The 22,079-nt window shown below is 40.4% G+C and overlaps 1 protein-coding gene across 31 annotated transcripts in view; it reads right to left on the bottom strand.

Annotated features, from left to right (window-relative positions):
* Positions 1-22,079, bottom strand: part of LOC123756928 (ankyrin-2) — a 982,618-nt gene that overhangs the window by 238,957 nt on the left and 721,582 nt on the right. For 29 of the 31 annotated variants that reach the window (XM_069329388.1, XM_069329393.1, XM_069329412.1 and 26 more), the window contains 3 exons: positions 6,689-6,913; positions 5,646-5,806; positions 468-568 (listed from right to left, as the gene is read on the bottom strand). In XM_069329388.1, coding sequence (XP_069185489.1) covers positions 468-568; positions 5,646-5,806; positions 6,689-6,913 — 487 coding nt within the window. Of the gene's footprint in view, positions 1-467; positions 569-5,645; positions 5,807-6,688; positions 6,914-7,544; positions 7,563-22,079 lie in introns of all 31 variants that reach the window. The other 2 variants (XM_069329407.1, XM_069329409.1) reach the window with 1 other exon arrangement.

Here is a 22,079-nt window from a genome sequence, read left to right as displayed (position 1 = left end):
ATTATACCCCCGCTTTAATGTCACACATCATATGACGTTTTGCGCAGTTTAAGGGTTAATCCTGGCCAACACAGGTTTTGTGTAACCTGCTCCTGCTTCTCACAAATGTTAGACAACAACAATAAGGGCTTGGATGACATGGAGGAAAAGAAAGATGCCACCAATATCATACACATACTTAGCAAAGTTTTTGACAAATATGACCATCTTGTAATAGCACGAAATAAATACAAAAATTATAACTGGAATTGGAAGATGAATCATTAATCCCTAACAAACAAAACCGAAATATTAACAGTCAAGAAAATAAAGTATCAATCCTGCTAAGAAAAAAACTCAGTACCCAAGGGTAATGTACCGGCTCCACTACTTTTCCTCATTCTCATATCTGACAAACACAAACTGTAGTTCCATATCATCCTTTGCAGATAAGAAGCATGACTTACACAAAAATTACTATTACATACCTCCTGCCTTATGCGTGTTACAATTGCAAAGTATTGAGGGAAGTCGGTGGTCAAAATGCGTGTGATGCGGTTGGTGTTCAAGTCCTCCAGTTGCTTTAACTCTGTAAATAAAAACATAACCACACTTAATGTATAGTTTGCAATTATTTTTCTGTAGATTAATATGCAAGCAGCTTATGAGTATAACTCAGAACATCAAATTGCCACAATGCATTTTACTTCTCTTTAAGAAACATGTAAATCTTAGTTGCTGCAATAGGTTGGACGAAGATTTGAATTTTTTTCTCCACAAACCAATAAAAAATAGTTGGCCATAAAATTTACTGGGATAAATATTTGTCTTTAAAAAATACCCTACATTTAACATTTATGAATAACGTGGGATACAGAAGCATCAGTACGAAGAAATATCCAACTTTGAATGTAACGCAATACCTGTTTCTAGCAAAACTCTGGTGGCAACTTTAAGCTATCTTCCAAGACTGCTCCATACTAAAAGGTCACATCAGTTGTAACAGTTGTGTTTAGTCTACTGGAGACCAGAGCCAGAACCTGGCCCCCAGGTTTTTTTTGCTTCTTTGATAGAAGCAAAGAGAGAAAGTGACAATTCACCATCCCACTCACCTGAAAAGCATCTAGAAAGTCAGCAAAACTTTACACACACAACTGGAGGGTTCATAGAAAATGAAGCCTCAAAACCACCAAACAACTCTGCAAATGATTCACAACGAACAAGTGATTTACCTGAACTAGCTTTAAAATCATTAGTACTTTGAGCCATCACCAGGCAGCCGAGCCCCAGTCCGCTCTAGTGACCAGACAGTTTTGGAGCTGATGAACAGCCCACCAATAAACTTGTAGGGAACAGTAGGAATCAGACACACACCAGGGCTCTACCAAAAAGAGGCATTTCATCACATTCAATGTTGGATTTCTGAGGGAGCCACTTGAAGCTAACCGCAGAAACTGAGAAAGGGACTTACCAGGGAGGAAGAGGAGAGACAGCGGGCACTAAGGCAAAGAAGAGAGTGCAGGTTAGGGGAAAACATTCCAAAGCAACACAAGACTGAGAGGGACCAGGAACATGAGCCAAATACCTAGCTGCCAATACTGTTATATTGCCAAAACCCATGCGCGCCCGAATATCAGCCCATGACATGTTGGAGAAGACAGCAGACAATGCACCGTATCTGCAAACTTCATGGATCTCAGAGTAGATCGCAGGCTGGTTGGACTTAATGGTACTACAAACATCCTGAGAAATGCAAGCCTTGGAACAGGGAACTAAGATAACAGGGTCAACATCAGAATGTCCACTGAGGTAAAACTGGTGACCCAATGTAGTAGTTAAGATCCACCACTGAGCACAACAAAAGATTCATCCCAGGCCTAACCCACCAAACATCCACCACCAAAGGATCCCTTCAGAAGCCAGCTGACTTATCCTTCACCAGAAAGGAAGGAGAAGGCTGTCAATGAGTAAACCAGTCACCAAGGCCAAAACAACAGAACCCCAGCATCTGGAGAAGAGTCTAAAGCTCCCCAACCGTACAGCTGGAGGCAAGCCAACAAAACCACACCCTTGAGAAGGATATCACATGCCAAAAGGGGCACCATAAATGAGGAGTGAGTATAGAAAGACCAAAACCCCAGTCAAGAGACCTGGATGAAGAGCAGGAGCCAACAGTAGGAGAAAAAATGCATTCCACAACTTCTGGGAAGACATCACAGAGGTGTCAGCACCAAACACATGCATCAGTGGCCACTCCAATGCCGCATGATAAAAACTGACAGTATTATGCATGAGAAGCTAATTAAGAAACAATGAAGACAAAAGGACAGGACAAACCTGACCATAACTTTAAAAAGACAACAAAGAGAAAGAGAGTAGTGAAACAATCACCAGGCAACATTACACTGCTGCCATGAGGAATGATGCAGGTGGTACACAACAAACCAGCCACCTGCTCACAATACAAATGGCAAAAATATCTGCATAAAAAACTTGATATGCATAAAGCAGAGGAGGTCAAACCAGTGAAATACAAAATCAGGCTGATCTGCTGAAAGAGGCAAGCTCCAGGGAAAATGCACGGATTCAGACACCTGGTGAAAAGCACTGGAAATGAAGACTGAGCCAGCCAACAAGGAACCACATGAATCACCCTCCCAATACTGTTCCAGACTGTACTGAACTTGGACCAACAACTCAATTGGCGGAAAATGGCAAATGCACCTCCACCTTAACCAGTTCAGTCATAATGCTTCCACTGCAAGAGTTTTGCTATTAGGGAACAGAGCAAAGTAAGAAGGAAGGTATTGGCTTCATGCTGACATGAAGATGTCAGTAATGTTGGACACACCCCGCAAATGAACCATGCAGAGACCCACACCCCAGGATCCAGAAGCTGAGCTACCCAAAGCATCCAGCATCATAGGGTGATGGACTGAAGCAACCTCCCCCCCCCCAGTTCAGGCAATGAAACACCAGGGTGGAGCCAGAGCACAGAGCCTGGTGCTCTGGCTCGAGCAAAATCCTCCACAGGGCATGCCACACAGCCACAAACTCAGTTTACAGATACCAAAGGAAACAGATCCAACCATGAGCACTGGTCATGAAACCCAAACCCAGAGCTGATGCAGTCAGCAATAGGAGAGGATGACATCATGGAATTGAACCCTGAATACCCAAAGGAGAAGCCAGTAAAGCAAGAACTGATGAAGGCTGGGCAGGGCCTAAACCCACTGGGAACGGGAGCAGCAAAACAGGTGAAACCAGAAAATTGAATACAATACATGGAGCCAAACCCTGCCCAGTGGTAAAACCATGCAGACAAAATTCAGGCTCCTATACAACCACTTGACCAACCTTTAAGTCCCCCGAGGCCAATCATACACCTGACGGCGACGCAGCTGCAGGCAGAGCAATGGTGCTGGAAGCAGGGAGAAGCCAACCAAGTCCATTACTAAGACCAGGGGCCAGATTCACGAAAGGACTTACGAACGTTTACATCTTTCCTCAATCTTTGACGGCTTTGGTTACATTTATTAAACACTTTACAAGCATGATAACGTACCATTTAACTGTTGTTATTGTTATAAACAACCTCCTGGTGCTTCGGAGCTCATTAACTGTTTAATAATTGTAAACAAAGCCGCCAAAGATTGAGAAAAGATGTACAGGTTCGTAAGTGCTTTCGTGAATCTGGCCCCTGCTAAGGCCGAACTTGAGACAGAATCAATTAGGACCTCCTCCAGCTCACCAGGAACCCAAACCTGGTGAACTGGGAAAGAACCAGATCACCGGAGAAGCTAAGTGAAGCTATACTAAATGATCCAGTGATGCTATACTAAAATATACGAAGAGCACATCAAATGGTCCCTGCAGGACAAGACGTCCAAGAATGGTCAGCACTTAGCTCAAACAGCGGGTTGTCTACAACTGACAAACCTGAGCACTACAGGTAGAATCTTCCACCATAACATCAGCAACAGAACTGGCTGGTTAGAGAACTTAAGAAGCTAGCTTGGGGCTGGGGCAAAACCACTTGGTGGTGGCTAGTGGTACTAATGTGTTTCGAGCTAGTTTGAGTAAATCTCTTGTTTCATGTGAATAATTTGTGGAGAAGTTTGGTCATTTCAAATCTTCGTTTTCTGTGAACCCTCCGGTTGTTTGTCAAGCGTTGCCGACTTTCTGGATGCTTTCCCGGTGGGGTGCAAATTGCTACTCACTCTCTGCACCTGTGAGGAGATGGCTAGGTTTTTGTTCTGGTCCACAGTAGGCCAATCAGAACTTTCAAGATAGATATGACCTTTTAGAATGGAGCGATCTCAGCAAGATAGCTTCAGGGAGTGACTGGGGGGTTTCCCTCAGAAAAGTATACTAAACAAAGGCTATGTGTAATAAAAAAAAATGTAAATTATCTCATCCATTCAACATATCATTCACACAACACAACACACTAGGTAGCAGATAAAACACCACCACCACACACCAGTAATCATTCACAGCAGCACCCCACCGCTTCAAGACCAAGTAAACAGTGTTTCTCACAAACGTATTTTCAGTACATACCAACCCACCTTCTCCCCCCCCCCCCACCCCTCTCCTTCTACCCAAAATATCACACAAATTATATTACCAAAATTTTATTTCACTCTCTTAACCAGCCAAATTATACTTCAAATTAATATGAACCAAATTATATTTCACTCCCTTAACCAGCCTATCACCATCATCCATTCATTTAATATGCCAAAAACATCTCGTGACACTGTCGTTTATTTTACTGTTAATTTAGCATTTTACAATTCTAAGCCAAATCATTCCTCCTCGTAACACTACACATGCTTCTCCAGTCATTCATTTCTACTGATGTAATTTTGTATATTCATGTTCATATCATACCACCATCTTGCAAGTGAAAAATCATTGGAACTACACCTCCTTCACGCAGACCACTGGATACAATTATTTATATCTTGCTTTCTTTGCTGGGGCTTTAATAGCACAAGCCACTTTCCTTTCCTAATTTCACACTCCTTTTAACTTTAACTGCATAAATTCTTCATTCATCAATACATCCCAGGTATTTAAATTGATCAACCATTTCTGCACGTCACCATGCACATTTTACACAATTTCTGTTCACTATTACCATAACTTTACCTTGTCCAAATTCACTTGTAACAATTTTCTCATACACATACCTTAATAAATTGGAAAAATAGTCCACACTTTCACTCTGTTAAAAGAACTGTATCATTCATTAACATCAATTTTTGACATACTTCAATTACTCATAGTATGTCTAAACACTAGGATTACACCCCCCTCCCCTGCCCTCTATAATATTCTTACCTTCATCTGTCTTATGACCCACTACATGAATATATTGAATACAAAAGATGTCATCATACAATCCTGGCATACATCTACATTAATATTAAACCAGTCATTCATTACACCATTAACTCTTGCACAAGCACTAATTCCTATGTAAACATGTCTCAACATTTACCAAATCTTCTCTATTATTTCACATACTTTTTCCAAGTCCATAAACATATACGGTATAGCAACACTACTTATACTAAATAAGACTAGACTATACTAAAGTATAGAGACTATACTTTCCATATTTTGAAATTTAGTACAAATGCTAAAATAAAACATACCCTCTCCATCAAAGCTCTCATTGAGAACCTCTTGTACAGCTTCCTCTGTTGCCTCAAGTGTATGTTCTCGCCAAGTTTCTCCATTATCAGAGCGAAGGATCACTATCTCTCGTTCTTTACCTCGCAGGGAAGCAAAGTGTGGTACCTCAATAATCACAGGGCTGTTTGAAAGGGATGAAAAGTTAATAAATAGTTTGTTTTTCACACTTAAACACTTGACTTTAAATTGGCTAAAATATGTTTGGCTGAACTTGCCAAAGAAAACCAAAACATTGCCAAATTTATTTGGCCTCAGTTTATTATATTCAGTGAGAAGTGGGTCAATTGGGAGCACATACACACACAGCAGGCCTCCACCTTGGCCTTATGTTTTGTCAGTAAAATGTTAACATACAATTTTTTTTTTAACATGAAGACATCGTACAGTGCTATTTACATTAATAAACTCACTATAAAATAGTACTTCATAGTATTTTAATTGCCAATGCTATACACAATTTCTGAATGCGTTAAAGAAATTGCATTTATAATGTTTTAGAATTAAAGCTGGCAATCCAAATAGACAGCCATGTTTTAAATGCCAACAACATTGAGAAGGTGACCATGTCCAACAGGAACATTGATGCATTGTGTCACCTCCTCCACAAAACATAAATTTGTTCATATACTTAGCAAATCTTACAAATATTTAAAATTTATTGTAAATATTCAAAGACACTAATAACAAAACTAGCAGTCTAGTAATTTATAGAAATGTAATTTGATGTTTATGCATTTGTGTGCCAAAATGTGAAGTAGCAAGCCAGCGAGAGTTACTGACCAGTGCTTGTTGCAGAGGACTATCAAGATGAGGGTAAACTTTACAACTCTCAGCACCTTATGTCCTCTTCAACCCAAAATTGATAATTTCTGAAGAGAAATGTCTCTCCACATTGTGAAAGTGGGACACAGGACAACACCGATTATTGAAATAAATATCCACTAGCTTATCGAATTCAATATTTCCTGTACAGTATTAAAATTAAAACAACTTTAAAGCTCACCCTAGGAACTTGGCACCAGCAGGGCCCATTTCAAGGATCCTCGAAGCCAGAGCCTCACCCTCCATAAGAGGTGGAGCATGGACCAGTTTATCCTTCTTCAGGTAGCGGCAAGTGACTCTCATGGGCATAGCAGCCTTTCGGGGTGGAATGATGACACGAACGCCCGAATGCCTGCAGCCACGCATTGCCCCACCTCGAGCATCGACCATGAAGCTCACCAGGAATCTGCCATATGCATTTAATGTCAAATATATTCATTCTAAGGATAAAAATGTTTGCACTATATCAAGTACATGTTCAACCATACTTTCTAAATTTTTAGGAATTTTTTTTAAGTAACTGTATATAAACATTATTTAAAACAAATTATATATTTTTATGGCTATCATATACAGTAATGCAACAAAATAAAAGTAGAGAAAAATTACTTTCAAATAAATATTTAAAAGAAATTGTACCAAGTTTAGTACAGTATACTGTATAAGCTATTTATCATAAAAACATCAATATGTATTAAGATTAGAATTACAGATATACTCTCAAATTATACATCATATATCAAGATCAGTAGACTATTGTACTGTACAGTACATATAGCAATTTCAATATCTGTTCAAATATTAACATTATTTACAAATACAATACAGTAGTAGAATGCCTGAAATAAAAGACATCTCACTATAAAGTAAAAGGACTGAGAAAAAGCTGTAAAATAAATGCAAACAAATTCTACTTAGAACCTAAGAACACAAAATACACCCAAGAAATATATTACAAGAATATTAGTATACAACTTTTCTATTGTGAATATAAGACATGAGAAATCTACACACAGGCCACAATACGTAATACTCACGTCTTCCACGAGAGTTTTCTGTTACATGAAGCGTGCAAGAAAGGTTAGAAATGCACGATTAGTTACTAGCTGTACAAAGCCCCACACAAGAAGGTACACCATGGTTAGCATATCGAAAATAGTGGATGTTAGAACACAAAAAACATTTACAGTTTATGTAACTAACAGATTAACAAAAAATGATTTTGATGGTAAACGATGATTTCTTCAACATAAGAAATCGGTAAGCCAGTATCACCAATTTCAATGATGGCAAAAAGCACTTACTTCAAAAGCTTTCAATTTGACAAAACCAATTCACACATATTTCCTCGCAGGAATTATTTAACAGCCCTCTGAGATAGCTCAGTAAATAAACATTTAGTGGTAAGCTATGTGATTTGCCTCACATAGTTGTCACATCCTGAAAACTTCATTCATCAAACTGTCATTGAACAACATTACTATACACACACACCCTTAATTTGTCTTCACAATCATGCTTCAGAGTCTCATACAATTTTTCATTAAAAAAAAAGTTATTCATGTACTTTTTGTTAGTATCACAAATGAATAATCTATGAATAGCAACAAAGTAGACATTGAAAATCTGTCTTCCCACACTCTTATCTGACTGCATTTCTTAAAAGACTTTATTAAGATTCCCACAAATTTTAATTGTTCATTATTTTTTCCTCATGATCTTCACATCAAATATTTTTCTTTTACGAACCTTACTAACACTACTTTTCCCACTAACATCTGCGCTGTTTAATTCATGAAACAGTACAGTACTCATGAACTCTAAAATGCTATTCTACCTCTTATATTGCTAATACCCACTAGTCAACACTCCTTAGTCTTTGTGTATGACAACTCATATCTGTGAAAGCATCCTAATGGTTTTTTTTTTTTTTTTTTTTTTTTTTTTTTTTTTTTTTTTTGATATATACAAGAGTTGTTACATTCTTGTACAGCCACTAGTACGCGTAGCGTTTCGGGCAAGTCCTTAATCCTATGGTCCCTGGAATACGATCCCCTGCCGCGAAGAATCGTTTTTTCATCCAAGTACACATTTTACTGTTGCGTTAAACAGAGGCTACAGTTAAGGAATTGCGCCCAGTAAATCCTCCCCGGCCAGGATACGAACCCACGACATAGCGCTCGCGGAACGCCAGGCGAGTGTCTTACCACTACACCACGGGGACTGCTCTTACCACTACACCACGGGGATATCCACTTACCACTACACCACGGGATATCCTTGACTAACACCTGATAAACTTGTTGCTCTAACCTTTTTCATGATCCTTTAACCTCCTGCACCTCTTCCATGAAATCTATGATTATTTCCACATGTAAAAATGACTTCCATTGACCTTGCTACTCACTCTGACTCAACACAGCCGTAACTGCTCATAATATTTGCTGTTTATAATACTGCATTTTAACAGCGTAAATTCTACAATGCTATCTATATTCTGTATCCATTTTCATCACCAAAGACTGAGATAATGAGTAAAATACTAAACTGCTTCTCAGTCAACCTCTATAATGTACTTTTATTGCAGTTGCAGTTCATCACTTATCGTCTCTGTACAACTCTTGGTTCTAACTACACTGAGGTGCATCTGCATATTGATAACCTTGCAAATTTACATTCCATAAGAACCTTCACAACAGTATTAAACAATTCCTAATAAAAACTGAATCCACACACACATGAAATTAAAGAAATTAAATTGAAGTGAGGAGCTTTGTTAAACCAGATCTATTCACTCTTCATTTTTGTTTCTTACTCACTAACTAAACAATTGCTAATCCTCCTCTATGCATATCCAATCAGTAAGTAAAGTATTTTTCTTCGTCTATGGTAACTACAATGTATAGTTACAGGATCAGAGCTATGCTTATGTTGCCCTGTTTTATTTATAACCTTTGTCATATAATGCTTTGGAACTGCTGCTGGTTTTGACATCCACAACCACCTCACTTTAATTGTTTCAAACACCTAGAACGGTTCACAAAAGAAAACATCTATGTTTTTTCCAGCTCTTTTGCTCCCTGAGCTTGATTCTTTGTTCTTGACATCTAAAGACAATACCACACAAACTGAAACTGAAGAAAGACATCTAGGGGGCAAACAGCAAAGACGAGCATCAAGCTACTTCAAGCTGCCCCGTGGAAGACAAATGCAGGTGGGAACCAATAACCCAGCCGCCTGTGAGCCATAAAAATGGTGATATGTACCTGTATCAGAAAGTTTAGCATCGAAGAGATGTAGAGGAGGTCAAACCAGCAAGGACTGATCCTCTGAAAAAGCTGAACACCAAGAAGCCCGAAAGATCCCCCTCCCTAGGAACAACTTCATTCTGGAAATAACCCAGAGATCGACTAAACCACGGGAAAAGAGGTAAATGCAACCCCACTTCAACCACTCCAACTCATAAGCATCCTCCACGACAGCCTCACTATTGAAAAATGGAGCCACATAGGATGGGAGATGTCGGTTCTACGGCAGTGCGAAGAGATCCACCTCACAATGACTGAACGTTTCGCAGAGTCACTGGAAAGGGACATATTGTCAACAGTTTATTCCAAGGAGACTGGATGGAAACGAGACAAACTGTCCATGAGAACATTACAGACACCCTGCACATGGAATGCACAGAGAGATAAACCCCAAGAGTCCAAAAGATGAGCAACCAGCAGTGTCCACCACCACAGAGGATAGACCTCAAGACCACCATAGAGGATAGACCTGAAGACCCCCCCCCCCCACGGTTCAGACAATGAACAACAGGGAAGCAGTCAGAATGGATCTAGATTATGGAACTTGGAGGGAGCGAAGTCCTCCATAATGCTTAGTAAACAGCTGTGAACTTGTAAATTGTACCATGTGCCCGAAGTAATAGACCCGACAACTCAGACCATGGGGAAGCCGTGCGTGCGCTGGTCACAAAACTAAAACCTAGAGCTGAAGTGCCTGTAAATACATTGAGTGACAGAACTGGAAGGAGCCATGGTATCGAAACTCGAAAAGCCTGAAGAGGAAGGTGGGGAAGAAACAACCAGCAAAAGGCAGCCAGTGCCCAAACACAACAGTGGCAGCAGCAGGAAAATGAGAAGAACCAGAGGAACCAGTACAGAGCCCTGAGCTAAGCTCTGCTCAATAAGTAGACCATGCATTCAAAATTCAGCCTTTCTTATGGCCGCTTGACCAACCACTGAGTCACCAGGGGCTTTTTCCAGACACGCAGTCCAAGACACGCAGATTGGCTGGGAGCCTTAACCAGCCAGTCGTCAACTTGAACCCCTTAAGAGACATACTCAAGCCACAATGACTCATGCTAACCTGGTGAAAATACAGGAAACCAGATTAAACTGAAGGGTAGAACCTGAAAGCGGTAAGCACAATGCTCCACCACAAAACCTAACAGATGCATAGGAATATACCAGTACACATTCTGGAAATCCAAAGGACATCATCCAAGCTTCCAGTTGGAAAACCAAGCAGACTTTGGTTATAGCGATCATTAAGAAAGTCAGACAGAGAATGAAACTGTTTAGAATCGAAAGACTGAAGATGAATCACAGGTCCAAGAAGTCCCTCTAGGGGACCAGAACAAATGTAACACCCAACAAAAAAGATGAGATAGGCTCAATCACATCCATATTCAACCACATCCATATGACCTGATGCAGCTGTGCGGAAAAAAGCTGACCCATTAACACCAACCCCAAAAGCAGGGGAAGAATTGACCAACTCCACTGCAAGCCAAGGGAAACAACCCGAAACACCTACATATCGTTGGACCTTGAGTTGGCAAAGAGAGCAAGACTATGCACAGTGTCATCAATGGGGCGAACCACGAAAGGGTTGATGCCAACCACAAGAATTGCCATCCTCCTGTGACTCAAGAGTGATGCTGATAAGAGGAGGAAGAATCCCCTGCTGGAAGAACAACAGTCTGAAAATCTATCACCCCAAGAGCCTACCCTGACCAACAGCAGGGTAGGCTGTTGGTTTTTAGCCCTACTGAACTGCTTACAAGCATGAGGAACAGAACCCGTGAGTAGCCAAAAGTTTGGAAATCGGACAGCATGATGTAACCACCATCAAAGTTACTGTACAACAACTTCCTCAAACAAAGAGAAGCGAAAAAAAGAGGTGGATAAAAGGGCTAAGAACCAAGCTGAAACTAAAGAGTGAGCAAGGATGGCTTGCCGACACTTGAGGCAAAGACGAGTAAAATGCCGCCACAACCTCACGAAGGATGGATGGATGCAAGCATCACTGACAAGACTGCCACCACTGGCATCACAGTTCTTAAAAGCCTTCGCACCCTGAGCAAGCAAGTCCACATCCTCACAAAGCTGATCACAAAAAAGCTCCACTTGGGCCCAAAAATGCACGACTGTCGGCAAGTGTACACAAACCCTGTGATCTTCCACGACCAAACCCCCGCTAAGCCCCCAAGGAGGGGGGGTGAAAGAGGGTTGTCAGCCAGCCATGATGAATTCAGAATCTCAAAACGTATCTAAAAATGTGATACCATCCCAAACTCAAGGGAAGCAGGGTTCAGCATAAATGTGAGGTCAGAATTCTGCAGGAGATACCACAGTTGGTCTTCGTAAGTGACCAAAAGGGAGACTTGGGAAGAGGTAAAGCTGTAGAAAGATGAATCCACAGGACCGAACGGCACATGGAAATGTACCCTTGGAAGAGCTGCAGTTAAATCAAACTCATACCAATCAGCATAAGAGAATCCCTCTTCTGTGAGCATGTCTCCTGTGAGACGATCCCTCTCTCTTCTCAAAAGTAACAAAATACCAAAAATATTCCCAGGGCACCCTTGGCTTTTCCCACAGCCCTAAGAGTCTACCATGAAAACACTGGAGCAAAACCAAAGCTATCAGTAGCCTGGAAAAGAATGGTGTCCTCCAAAGAAGAATATTGGACAAATCATATGCCTGTGAAGTAGTTAACTTTAACCTTAACAGGATTAGATATCTCAACTACCTCCTCAAGAATGAAGGGGTAACCCCTGGAACCTGCCAAGCTACACCCTGAGCTAAACACCACCCCAACTCTGAAATCCTCAGATGTTTTGTGGCCAGAAGCTGGGAAGGGGGAGAAAGAGAAGGAACTGAAGCGAAGTGAACGCACTCTTGCTAGGGATGGAAGAAGAGGCACAGCCGAAGCCAAGGTGGAGACCACCAACACATCCAATTCCAGTTCCCTAAACACCACACAGTGCTATTTCAAAGCTTCCATCTGGGCATAAAGTTACGAACATTGAAATCTGGCAAACATAGTCCGTAATGCAGCAGCTGACTAAAACGCCTCTACTTCAGAAGAAGGATCAGTGAAAATCAGAAAGCATGGTATAGGCAAAAAGAACGATTATCACCAAATAGCAAAGGCGATGAACAGCTTTCAAACTCGTAATAGGCAAGAGAAGTCTCAGTGGGCCTTCCTTGATGCATAATTGACCTTGTCAAAGACCAGCTGGGGAATACAAGTGCCTGCCAGTAATAAGCCAAATGTGTTCCCAGTTACTGGGGATACTTGCCAAAGACAACAGGAACCACAAGCAGGTCCCTTGCCTGTGCTGCACCCACTGCATATCATATCATGAAAATGCACAAGCTCCTAGCGCACCCCACATAATCTAATGAATGTCCTTAACCAAGGACCTAAACAGAGAGGTCAGATTACCCCTGAAATAACCAAGGTAAGGCACTCCATTCCAGTGACTTGGCCTTAAAAGGGTGAATCCCTGAACACATCAGAGAACATTGCAAGAGCAGTGCTAATGAACACCCAGGGAAGTAACTATCGGACACATGCAATTTGGAGCAAAAAATGCCAAATCCACACAACAAAAATGGACAGAAAATTCACACTTGTGAAGCAAATAGTATGATGGAAGGATACACTAGAAAAAAAAAGCCCCAAAAGGACAAGTTCTAGGATGGCTGGCCTTTAGCTCAGAAGCTCTGGGACTTCCTGCGTGATGATGTGAAACAGGAGCACTACTGCATTGGTCTAGGCAACACCTAAGCATAAGAACTGACTGGATAGCTGACGATGAACCGAGCCTTCGGTCGCCTGGTGGCACCATTCGGTACTAAGAGATTCTAGCTAAGTTCATGTTATTTTGCTAATTTTGAATCATTCGGGGAGTTGTGATGCCAACTGCCATATGGCAGTTTTGTGGCTTTGAGCACGAACCCACCAGTTATCTAACATTTTCCAGACTTTCTGGATGTTTTCCAAGTGAAATGACAATGTCATTTGCACTCTACGTGTTGTCTGAGGAAGGGGGGGGGGGGGGGGGGGAAGCAGGTTCTGGGGCTGGTCCCTGGTAGGCCAAACAAAACTCATTAATCTAATGTGACTTGTAGAATGGAGTAATCTCAGCAAAATAGCTACAGGGAGCCACCATGAGGCTCTCCCAGAAATAGAACAATAATGAAAATAAAAAAATGTTCCCCATCTTTAAATCCTGTCTATTTATGATTAACAGTGATAACCATAATCATCAAAACATCATTATAGTATTCAGTTGTACACTACTTATCATATTGTCTTCTTGTACCAACCTGTCTTCTTATACAGATGATGAGTCACAGTAATGTGGCTGAGAATATGACGTCCAACCCACACATCAGAAATTGAAGAAACGACAATGTCTCAGTCTGTTTTGGACCATTATTATTCTTACCAAGGAGTAGCCTAAATGAACAGGCACATGCAAATGACCTGCTACGGATGTGAGACAGGTTTTCCTTAAACCAGCAAACAGTAGAACCAACTAGGAAGGAGAACACGCTGGACCTTATTTTCACCAATAATGATGAATTGATCAGGAACATAATGATTACAAATACCTGTTACTCAGATCACAACTTTATTGAAGTTCTGACAAACATGGGGAATAGACCATCAAAACCAGTCCCGATTCCCAGTGGAGGAGATTTCAGCAAATTCAACTTCAATAATAAACAGATAAACTGGGAGCAAATAAACCAAGACTTCACAGAAATAAGCTGGGAAGAACAGCTAGAAAATGCAAATCTGAACCAGTGCCTGGAAAAAATAAGCTCAGCAGCACTAGAAATATGTTCAAACCACATAACCCTAAGAAAAAAGAGGAAGAGCTGCAGCTTGGAACGAAAACATTGTTCCCTCTATAGGCGAAGAAAACGAATTGCGGAACAACTTGAGAGTCACACCCTATTTCAAGAACGGCGAAGAAGGTTAGGTAGAGAAATAGAAACAATTGAACTAAAGCTACAAGAATCATACAAAACCCAGAAGAGGCAGAGAGAGCAAAAGGCCATCAGCGAAATAGAGAGAAATTTAAAATACTTTTTCTCCTATGCATTCTCCTAGGGAGCCGGTCGGCCGAGCGGACAGCACGCTGGACTAGTAATCCTGTGGTCCTGGGTTCGATCCCAGGCGCCGGCGAGAAACAATGGGCAGAGTTTCTTTCACCCTATGCCCCTGTTACCTAGCAGTAAAATAGGTACCTGGGTGTTAGTCAGCTGTCACGGGCTGCTTCCTGGGGGTGGAGGCCTGGTCGAGGACCGGGCCGCGGGGACACTAAAGCCCCGAAATCTTCTCAAGATAACTCAAGATATGCAAAATCAAGATAAAAAACCACATCTAGTATTGGGCCCCTGCGAAAGGGACATGGAACTTCACTGATGACAACAAAGAAATGAGCGAGCTACTGAGGAAACAGTACGACTCTGCTTTCAGCAAGCCACTAAACACACTAAAGATTGATAACCCAAATGAATTTTTCATGGATATGATACCAACATCGAATCATATATAACCCAAATGAATTTTTCATGGATATGATACCAACATCGAATCATATATCAGACATCACCCTATCCCTACTGGAATTTGAAGAAGCCATAAACAGTATGCCTATGCACTCTGCACCAGGCCCTGATTCTTGGAACTCCATATTCATCAAGAACTGTAAAAAAAAAACTATCGCAGGCCCTTCACATTCTTTGGAGACAAAGCCTAGATACTGGCATTATTCCTGACATACTAAAAACAGCAGAGATAGTACCACTCCATAAAGGAGGAAATAAGGCAGAGGCTAAAAATTACAGACCGATAGCACTAACATCGCACATCATAAAAATCTTTGAGAGAGTGCTAAGATGATCACAAAATACATGGAATCACAGCATCTCCATAACCCCGGACAACATGGTTTCAGAATAGGGCTCTCTTGCCTGTCACAGTTGCTGGACCACTATGACATGGCATTAGATGCCATGGAAGACAGATTTCGCAAAAGCTTTTGACAAATGTGACGATGGCGTTATTGCACATACAATTCATTCAAAAGGAATTACCAGAAAAATAGGCAGATGGATCTACAATTTCCTGACTAACAGAACCCAATGTGTAATAGTCAATAAAATAAAATCTGGTCCATCAACCATGAAGAACTCAGTCCCCCAGGGTACTGTGCTTGCTCCAATACTTTTTTCTAATCCTCATATCAAACATTGACAAGGACACAATCTATAGTACTGTATTATCCCTTGCAGATGAGACAAGGATTTTCATGAGGGTAGACAACATAGAGGACATGGCAAATCTCCAATTAGATGTAAATCAGGTCTTTCAATGAGCTACAGAAAATAATATGGTGTTTAACGAAGACAAGTTCCAGCTCATGCGCTACGGAAAAAATGAAAATATAAAAACGGAAACCACGTACAAAACTCGGTCAAATCATAACATACAACTTAAAGGCCATGTAAAGGTTTTAGGTGTACTCATTTCAGAAGACCTTAACTTCAAAGAACATAATAAAGTAGCCATCTCAACTGCAAGAAAAATGACAGGTTGGATAACAAGAACCTTTCACACTAGAGATGCTATATTGGTGATGATACTTTTTTCAAGACGCTAGTGCTCTCTAGAGTGGAGTACTGCTGCACAATGACAGCCCCTTTCAAAGCTGGAGAAATTGCTGACCTGGAGAGCGTGCAGAGATCCTTTACTGCTAGAATCCACTCGGTAAAACATCTAAACTACTGAGACTGAGTAAAGAGCCTAAACCTATATTCTCTGGAGCGCAGGCGGGAGAAATACATAATAATTTATAAGTGGAAAATATTAGAGGGGCTGGTCCCAAACCTGCACACAGAAATAACATCACATGAGACCAGGAGGCATGACAGGATGTGCAGAATACCCTTGTTGAAAAGCAGAGGTGCAACAGGTACTCAGCGAGAGAACTCTATCAATATCAGAGGCCAGAGACTGTTCAACACGCTTCCACTACACATAAGGGGCATAACTGGCCAACCCCCTCACAGTGCTCAAGAGAGAACTGGATAAGCACCTCCAAAGGATACCTGATCAACCAGGCTGTGATTCATATGTCAGGCCTGGTTGACCAGTCCAGCAACGAGGAGGCCTGGTCGACGACCGGGCCACAGGAACATTTCAAGGTATCTTTAAGGCCAGGTAAGGTACCTTTCAACTTATTATCTTCTTCATCTTTTTCATTCATCCCACCTCTCATCTCACCCTTTCTTTATATTTTTATCTCTTTTTACTCTTTTCCCATTACATGACTTATAATGGTCTAGGATGGACCAGGACATCGTCATTTTTTCAATTTCTGATGTGTGATTTGGTGGTCATATCTTCAGCCATGTTATTGTGGTTCATCGTCTGCATAAGACGACAGGTTGGTACAAGAGGACAGTACGACATGTATTGTAGCAATTTTAACACTATTCATAACTGTTAAAATTAGTGCTTTAGTGAAATTAATTGCACTAAAATTGTTTACATTATCTCAGACAAATGAGCATTGACTTGATCTGTTAGGTGGGTTGCCTAGGTTCAAACGCTTCTAGTTAGGTAAAACCCCTGAAAATTTGACTTACGTCAATTTGAGAAAACGAGCTGGAAAACTGACGTGTTGTATTACACATTCACCATTAGACAGACTTTTGTTTCATTACTTCCAGATAAAAAAAAAATTATTTGTTGAAATACTTTTCATTCTATTGAAAATTACTTTGAGATATTTAAGATCATTAAGCAATAACAAAAATCACAGTGTAATCATTTATGAACATTGTTATTGCTTCAATTTCCCTAACAAAGTTCCACTAAACCTTAAATATATAATATGCACAAGAACTATTTCAGTATTGATAAAAATAGTACAGGATGAGTTGCCCAAAATCCTAACTCATCTGTAACTAATTTCTACCTTAAACTAATCTAGCCTAACATCCAGATAGCATGGTTAACTATGAGAAGCAAATAGAAAGTAGGTAAGCACATGTGATACCAACAAAAGCTGTACCAATGCTATATTAAAGCTCTTATAGATAACAATTTGTAAACAGTATTTACATTACACTTTAATCTCACAATTAGCTAAAATCAAGACTCCTATTGATTATTATGGTACTGAAGTGCCAGTACAGTATCCACCTATATATCAGAATGTTGACACCAACAGTAACCACAATCCTCCTTTTTTTTTGTTATTTATTTAAGTATTTTCAAAGAATAGCTTTATGATCCACAGTTCGTGTGGTTCCATGAACCTTCCATGGTTCGAGACTCCTACAGCCGAGGTGAATGGAATAGCTTTGTTTCCTTGTTCCTTGTGAACTCAAAATTCTAAACCTATTAGAAATTTTGTCATGCAAAATTCTAGTTAATACTGTATGAAAATTTTAGTTTGATTAGTTGTGAGGACAAAAATAGTACTTCATTCAAATGATACAAAAAAGAATGAAATTGAACTGTCATCTACCATTCTTTTATTAACTTAGTAAAGAAAAAAGGTAGATCAAATTGTGTTCTCCGCACCAGCATTCGATACTCAAAACACTATATATTAGCTACACATGCTCTATGCAGTACATGCTCAATCACAATCTCATCATGATTTCTTCTCTGTCTCTATGAATAGTGTCCTTATGAAATTATATATGACTTGTATCTTCACAATAGACTTGATAACAAGTACTCTAATAATTTTTTAATAAAAGAAAACCTTGAGAGAATCAAAAAGTGTTAACAGGAGACACTATACACAAGAGAGAGAAGAAACTACATTTTGGCAATTATGCCACAAGTTTGCAGCTTTCAATTATCCCATAATAAATACCCATATAACCTGCATAGAAATTTCCTAGAGACAAGATCCAATGCATAAACTGACACTAAATTTCTACTTTACAGAAAGATGAACAATACAGTATGAAGATTAAATAAAACTCTAGCGTTGAATGTACAGTAACGAAATTACTGTTTCTGGTGGAGCCATGGTGGCTCCCTGAAGCTATCTTGCTGAGATTACTCCATACTAAGAGGTCAAACCAGTCGTGGATATTACCAAGTAGATTCTAGCAGTAAATATTAGTAAATGTTGTGGATATTACCGAGTAGATTCTAGCAGTAAAAGATCTTCGCACATTATCCAGGTCAGCAATTTCTCCAGCTTTGAATGGGACTGTTAGTGTGCAACAATAGTCCACTCTAAGAGAGCACTGCAGTCTTAAAAAGGTTTTAAGTTTTTGCTCTTGTTTGAAAGGTTCTTGTTATCCAGCCTGTCATTTTTCTTGCAGTTGTGGCAGCTACTTTGTTTTCCTAAAAGCAAGATCTTCCAACACAATTATTCCTCCACAGAGGAGACCATGGGCCATGAAAGGTTGAAAGGCACCCCACCGACTCCAGAGCACAGTCACACTCCGTGCCTAACACTTGAGACTGAAAAAGATCCTTCCAAGGAGAATGTTTGGAGTGGGAGGTGGGTTCTGAAGGGAAATGCCCCAAAACCCAGGCAGGACCAGAAAGTTCAGCTGCCTCAGCTGTCAAAATAGATGGGACCACAACTGGAGAAGGCCAAACTACACCCTGAGCTAAACCCTGACCCAACTTCCCATTGCATCTCTGCACAACCAAAAGAATGCCCTCAGCAAAGGGCCCAAACAAATGAGTCAAAGACCCGAAAATAGCCAAAGGCGAGGCTCTCAATGCCAGTGGCTTGACCTCTCAGGTGCAAACTTCCAAACACACCTGAGAAGATAATTCTGTCAGTTCATGAGCAGCACCAGCAGGTACCTAGGAAAGAAAGCCACATGCAGCCAGAAGTGTAACAAAATGCCAAGCCCACACAACAAGCCAGAGATAAAATATGCATGTGAAGCTAATGCTAATATCAAAGAACAATACATAAGCAAATGGCCCCATGAAGGACAAATAAAGTTCAAGAATGGCAGTACTTAATTTGAAGCAGAGGAGCTTGCACATGACTAGTGGACCTGAGCATTACAGGTAGAACCTTCCAATGTATCATCAGCAACACAACTCACCAGAGTAGCTGATTGCAGGCAGAGGCCAAGCTACCTGGTAGTGGAAATTGGTACTAATGAGTTTCAAGCTAGTTTGAGTGAATCCCTTGTTTTGTGTGAATTGTTTGGCAGTTTGGAGGTTTAATTTTCTGTAAGCCTCCAGTTGTCTGCAAAGCTTCGTTGAGTTTCCTGTATACTTTTCTGGAAGTTGGCGATTTGTCACACGTTCCTTATGCCTCTTGTGAGGGGGCCAGATTCTTCCTCTGGTCCCTGGTAGGCCACCTGACTACCTGATGATGATTCAGAGGATCAATGTTCCCATGGTACAGTCTCTGACCAGGCCTCCTGGTTGCTGGTCTGATCAACCAGAATGTTTGATGCAGCTGCTTTCAACCTGATGTATGAGTCACAGCCTAGTTCATCAGGTATTCCTTTAAGTTGCTCGTCAAGTTCTCTTTTGAACAATGCAAGAGGTCGGTCAGTTATGGCCTGTGTGTTGTGAAAAAGTGTGTTGGAAAGTTTTCAGCCTTAGATGTTCTTTGAGTTCTCTCTCAGCATGCTTAATGCACCTCTGCTCTTCAATGGAGGTATTCTGCATATCCTGCCATGCCTACTGGTCTCATGTGGTGTTATTACCATGTGCAGATTTGGAACCAATCCCTTGAGGTTATCTTGAGATGATTTCGGGGCTTTTTTTTTAGTGTCCCCGCGGCCCGGTCCTCGACCAGGCCTCCACCCCCAGGAAGCAGCCCGTGACAGCTGACTAACACCCAGGTACCTATTTTACTGCTAGGTAACAGGGGCATAGGGTGAAAGAAACTCTGCCCATTGTTTCTCGCCGGCGCCTGGGATCGAACCCAGGACCACAGGATCACAAGTCCAGTGTGCTGTCCGCTCGGCCGACCGGCTCCCTCTAATATTTTCCCGTGTACATTATTATATCTCTCTCCCACCTGCACTCTAAGGATTTAAAATTTTTAAGCAGTCCCAAATAATTTAGATGTTTTCATGATTCTAGCAGTAAAACATCTTTGCTTGCTCTCCAGGTCAGCAATTTCTCCAGCTTTGAATGAGGCTGTTAGTGTGCAACAATATTTCACTATAGAGAACACTAATGTTTTATAAGGCATTGGTGTGGCATCTCTTGTTTGGAAGGTTCTTGTTATCCAACCTGTTATCTTTCTTGCAATTGTGATATCAACTTTGTGTTCTTTAAATGTAAGACATGATTGCTACTAAATCTTTTATATTTCTTTTTTTAAAAGTGTGGTTTGTGTTTTTATATGGTTTCTGCTTTTTGATGCTTTTATTATTCCACAGTACAGTAAATGGAACGTATTCTCATCAAACATTATGTTATTTTCTGTTTCCAATTGAGACGATTAATATCCAATTGGAGGTTTGCCGTGTCCTCTGTATTGTCTACTCATGAAAATTTTTGTGTCATCTGCAAAAGTTGATAGTATTATAGTTTGTATCCTTGTCAATATCTGATATGATGATGAGGAAAAGTACAGGAGCAAGCACGGTACTATGAGGGGCTGAGCTTTTCATGGTAGATGATTCAGATTACACTTTGTGGATTATTACAGAACTTCCACAACTGATACGACCTTTCAGCATGGATCAATCTCGGCAAGATAGCTTCAGGGAGCCAGCAGTGGCTTCCCCAGAAACCCAAAACTTTGGAAAATTGTCTTTCACTTAATATAATTCTAATTACTATATACAAATTACTGTTTTTGGTTTTTAAATTTCTTATCTTATAATCCAAAGCTAACTTGAAACAGTATATATATCAAACAAACCATTCTGTAAATCAAAACAAAATTTCTCGTGCGCACACACACACACACGTCCATGCTACATCTAAGTAGGCAACATTATTCATCAAACTGAGTGCCTTTATTGTGACATCTTTCACCAACAGTACTACTGGTTGTAAAATTTGTAATAAGTAGGAGTTTAACTATGGCCAAGAGAATTATTTGTAATTATCTTTTCTTCATTAACCCATATAAAATTCAAAAGAAAACAGTAGTTCACTAGTAAATTACAAAAGGCAAATTTTGTTCCAATCCATAACAAACTTGAAGGTATTGTAATTTGTAGGTAATTTTAACTAGCTATAAGAATGAAAATGATCAATTATGCATTGGTCACATAATTAAAAAAATACAA

Source organism: Procambarus clarkii, chromosome 22, assembly GCF_040958095.1.
Source record: "Procambarus clarkii isolate CNS0578487 chromosome 22, FALCON_Pclarkii_2.0, whole genome shotgun sequence".
In the NCBI taxonomy this organism is placed as follows: domain Eukaryota; kingdom Metazoa; phylum Arthropoda; class Malacostraca; order Decapoda; family Cambaridae; genus Procambarus; species Procambarus clarkii.
Note: the sequence above shows the minus strand (reverse complement) of the source record. Positions and strands in the feature narration are given on the sequence as shown.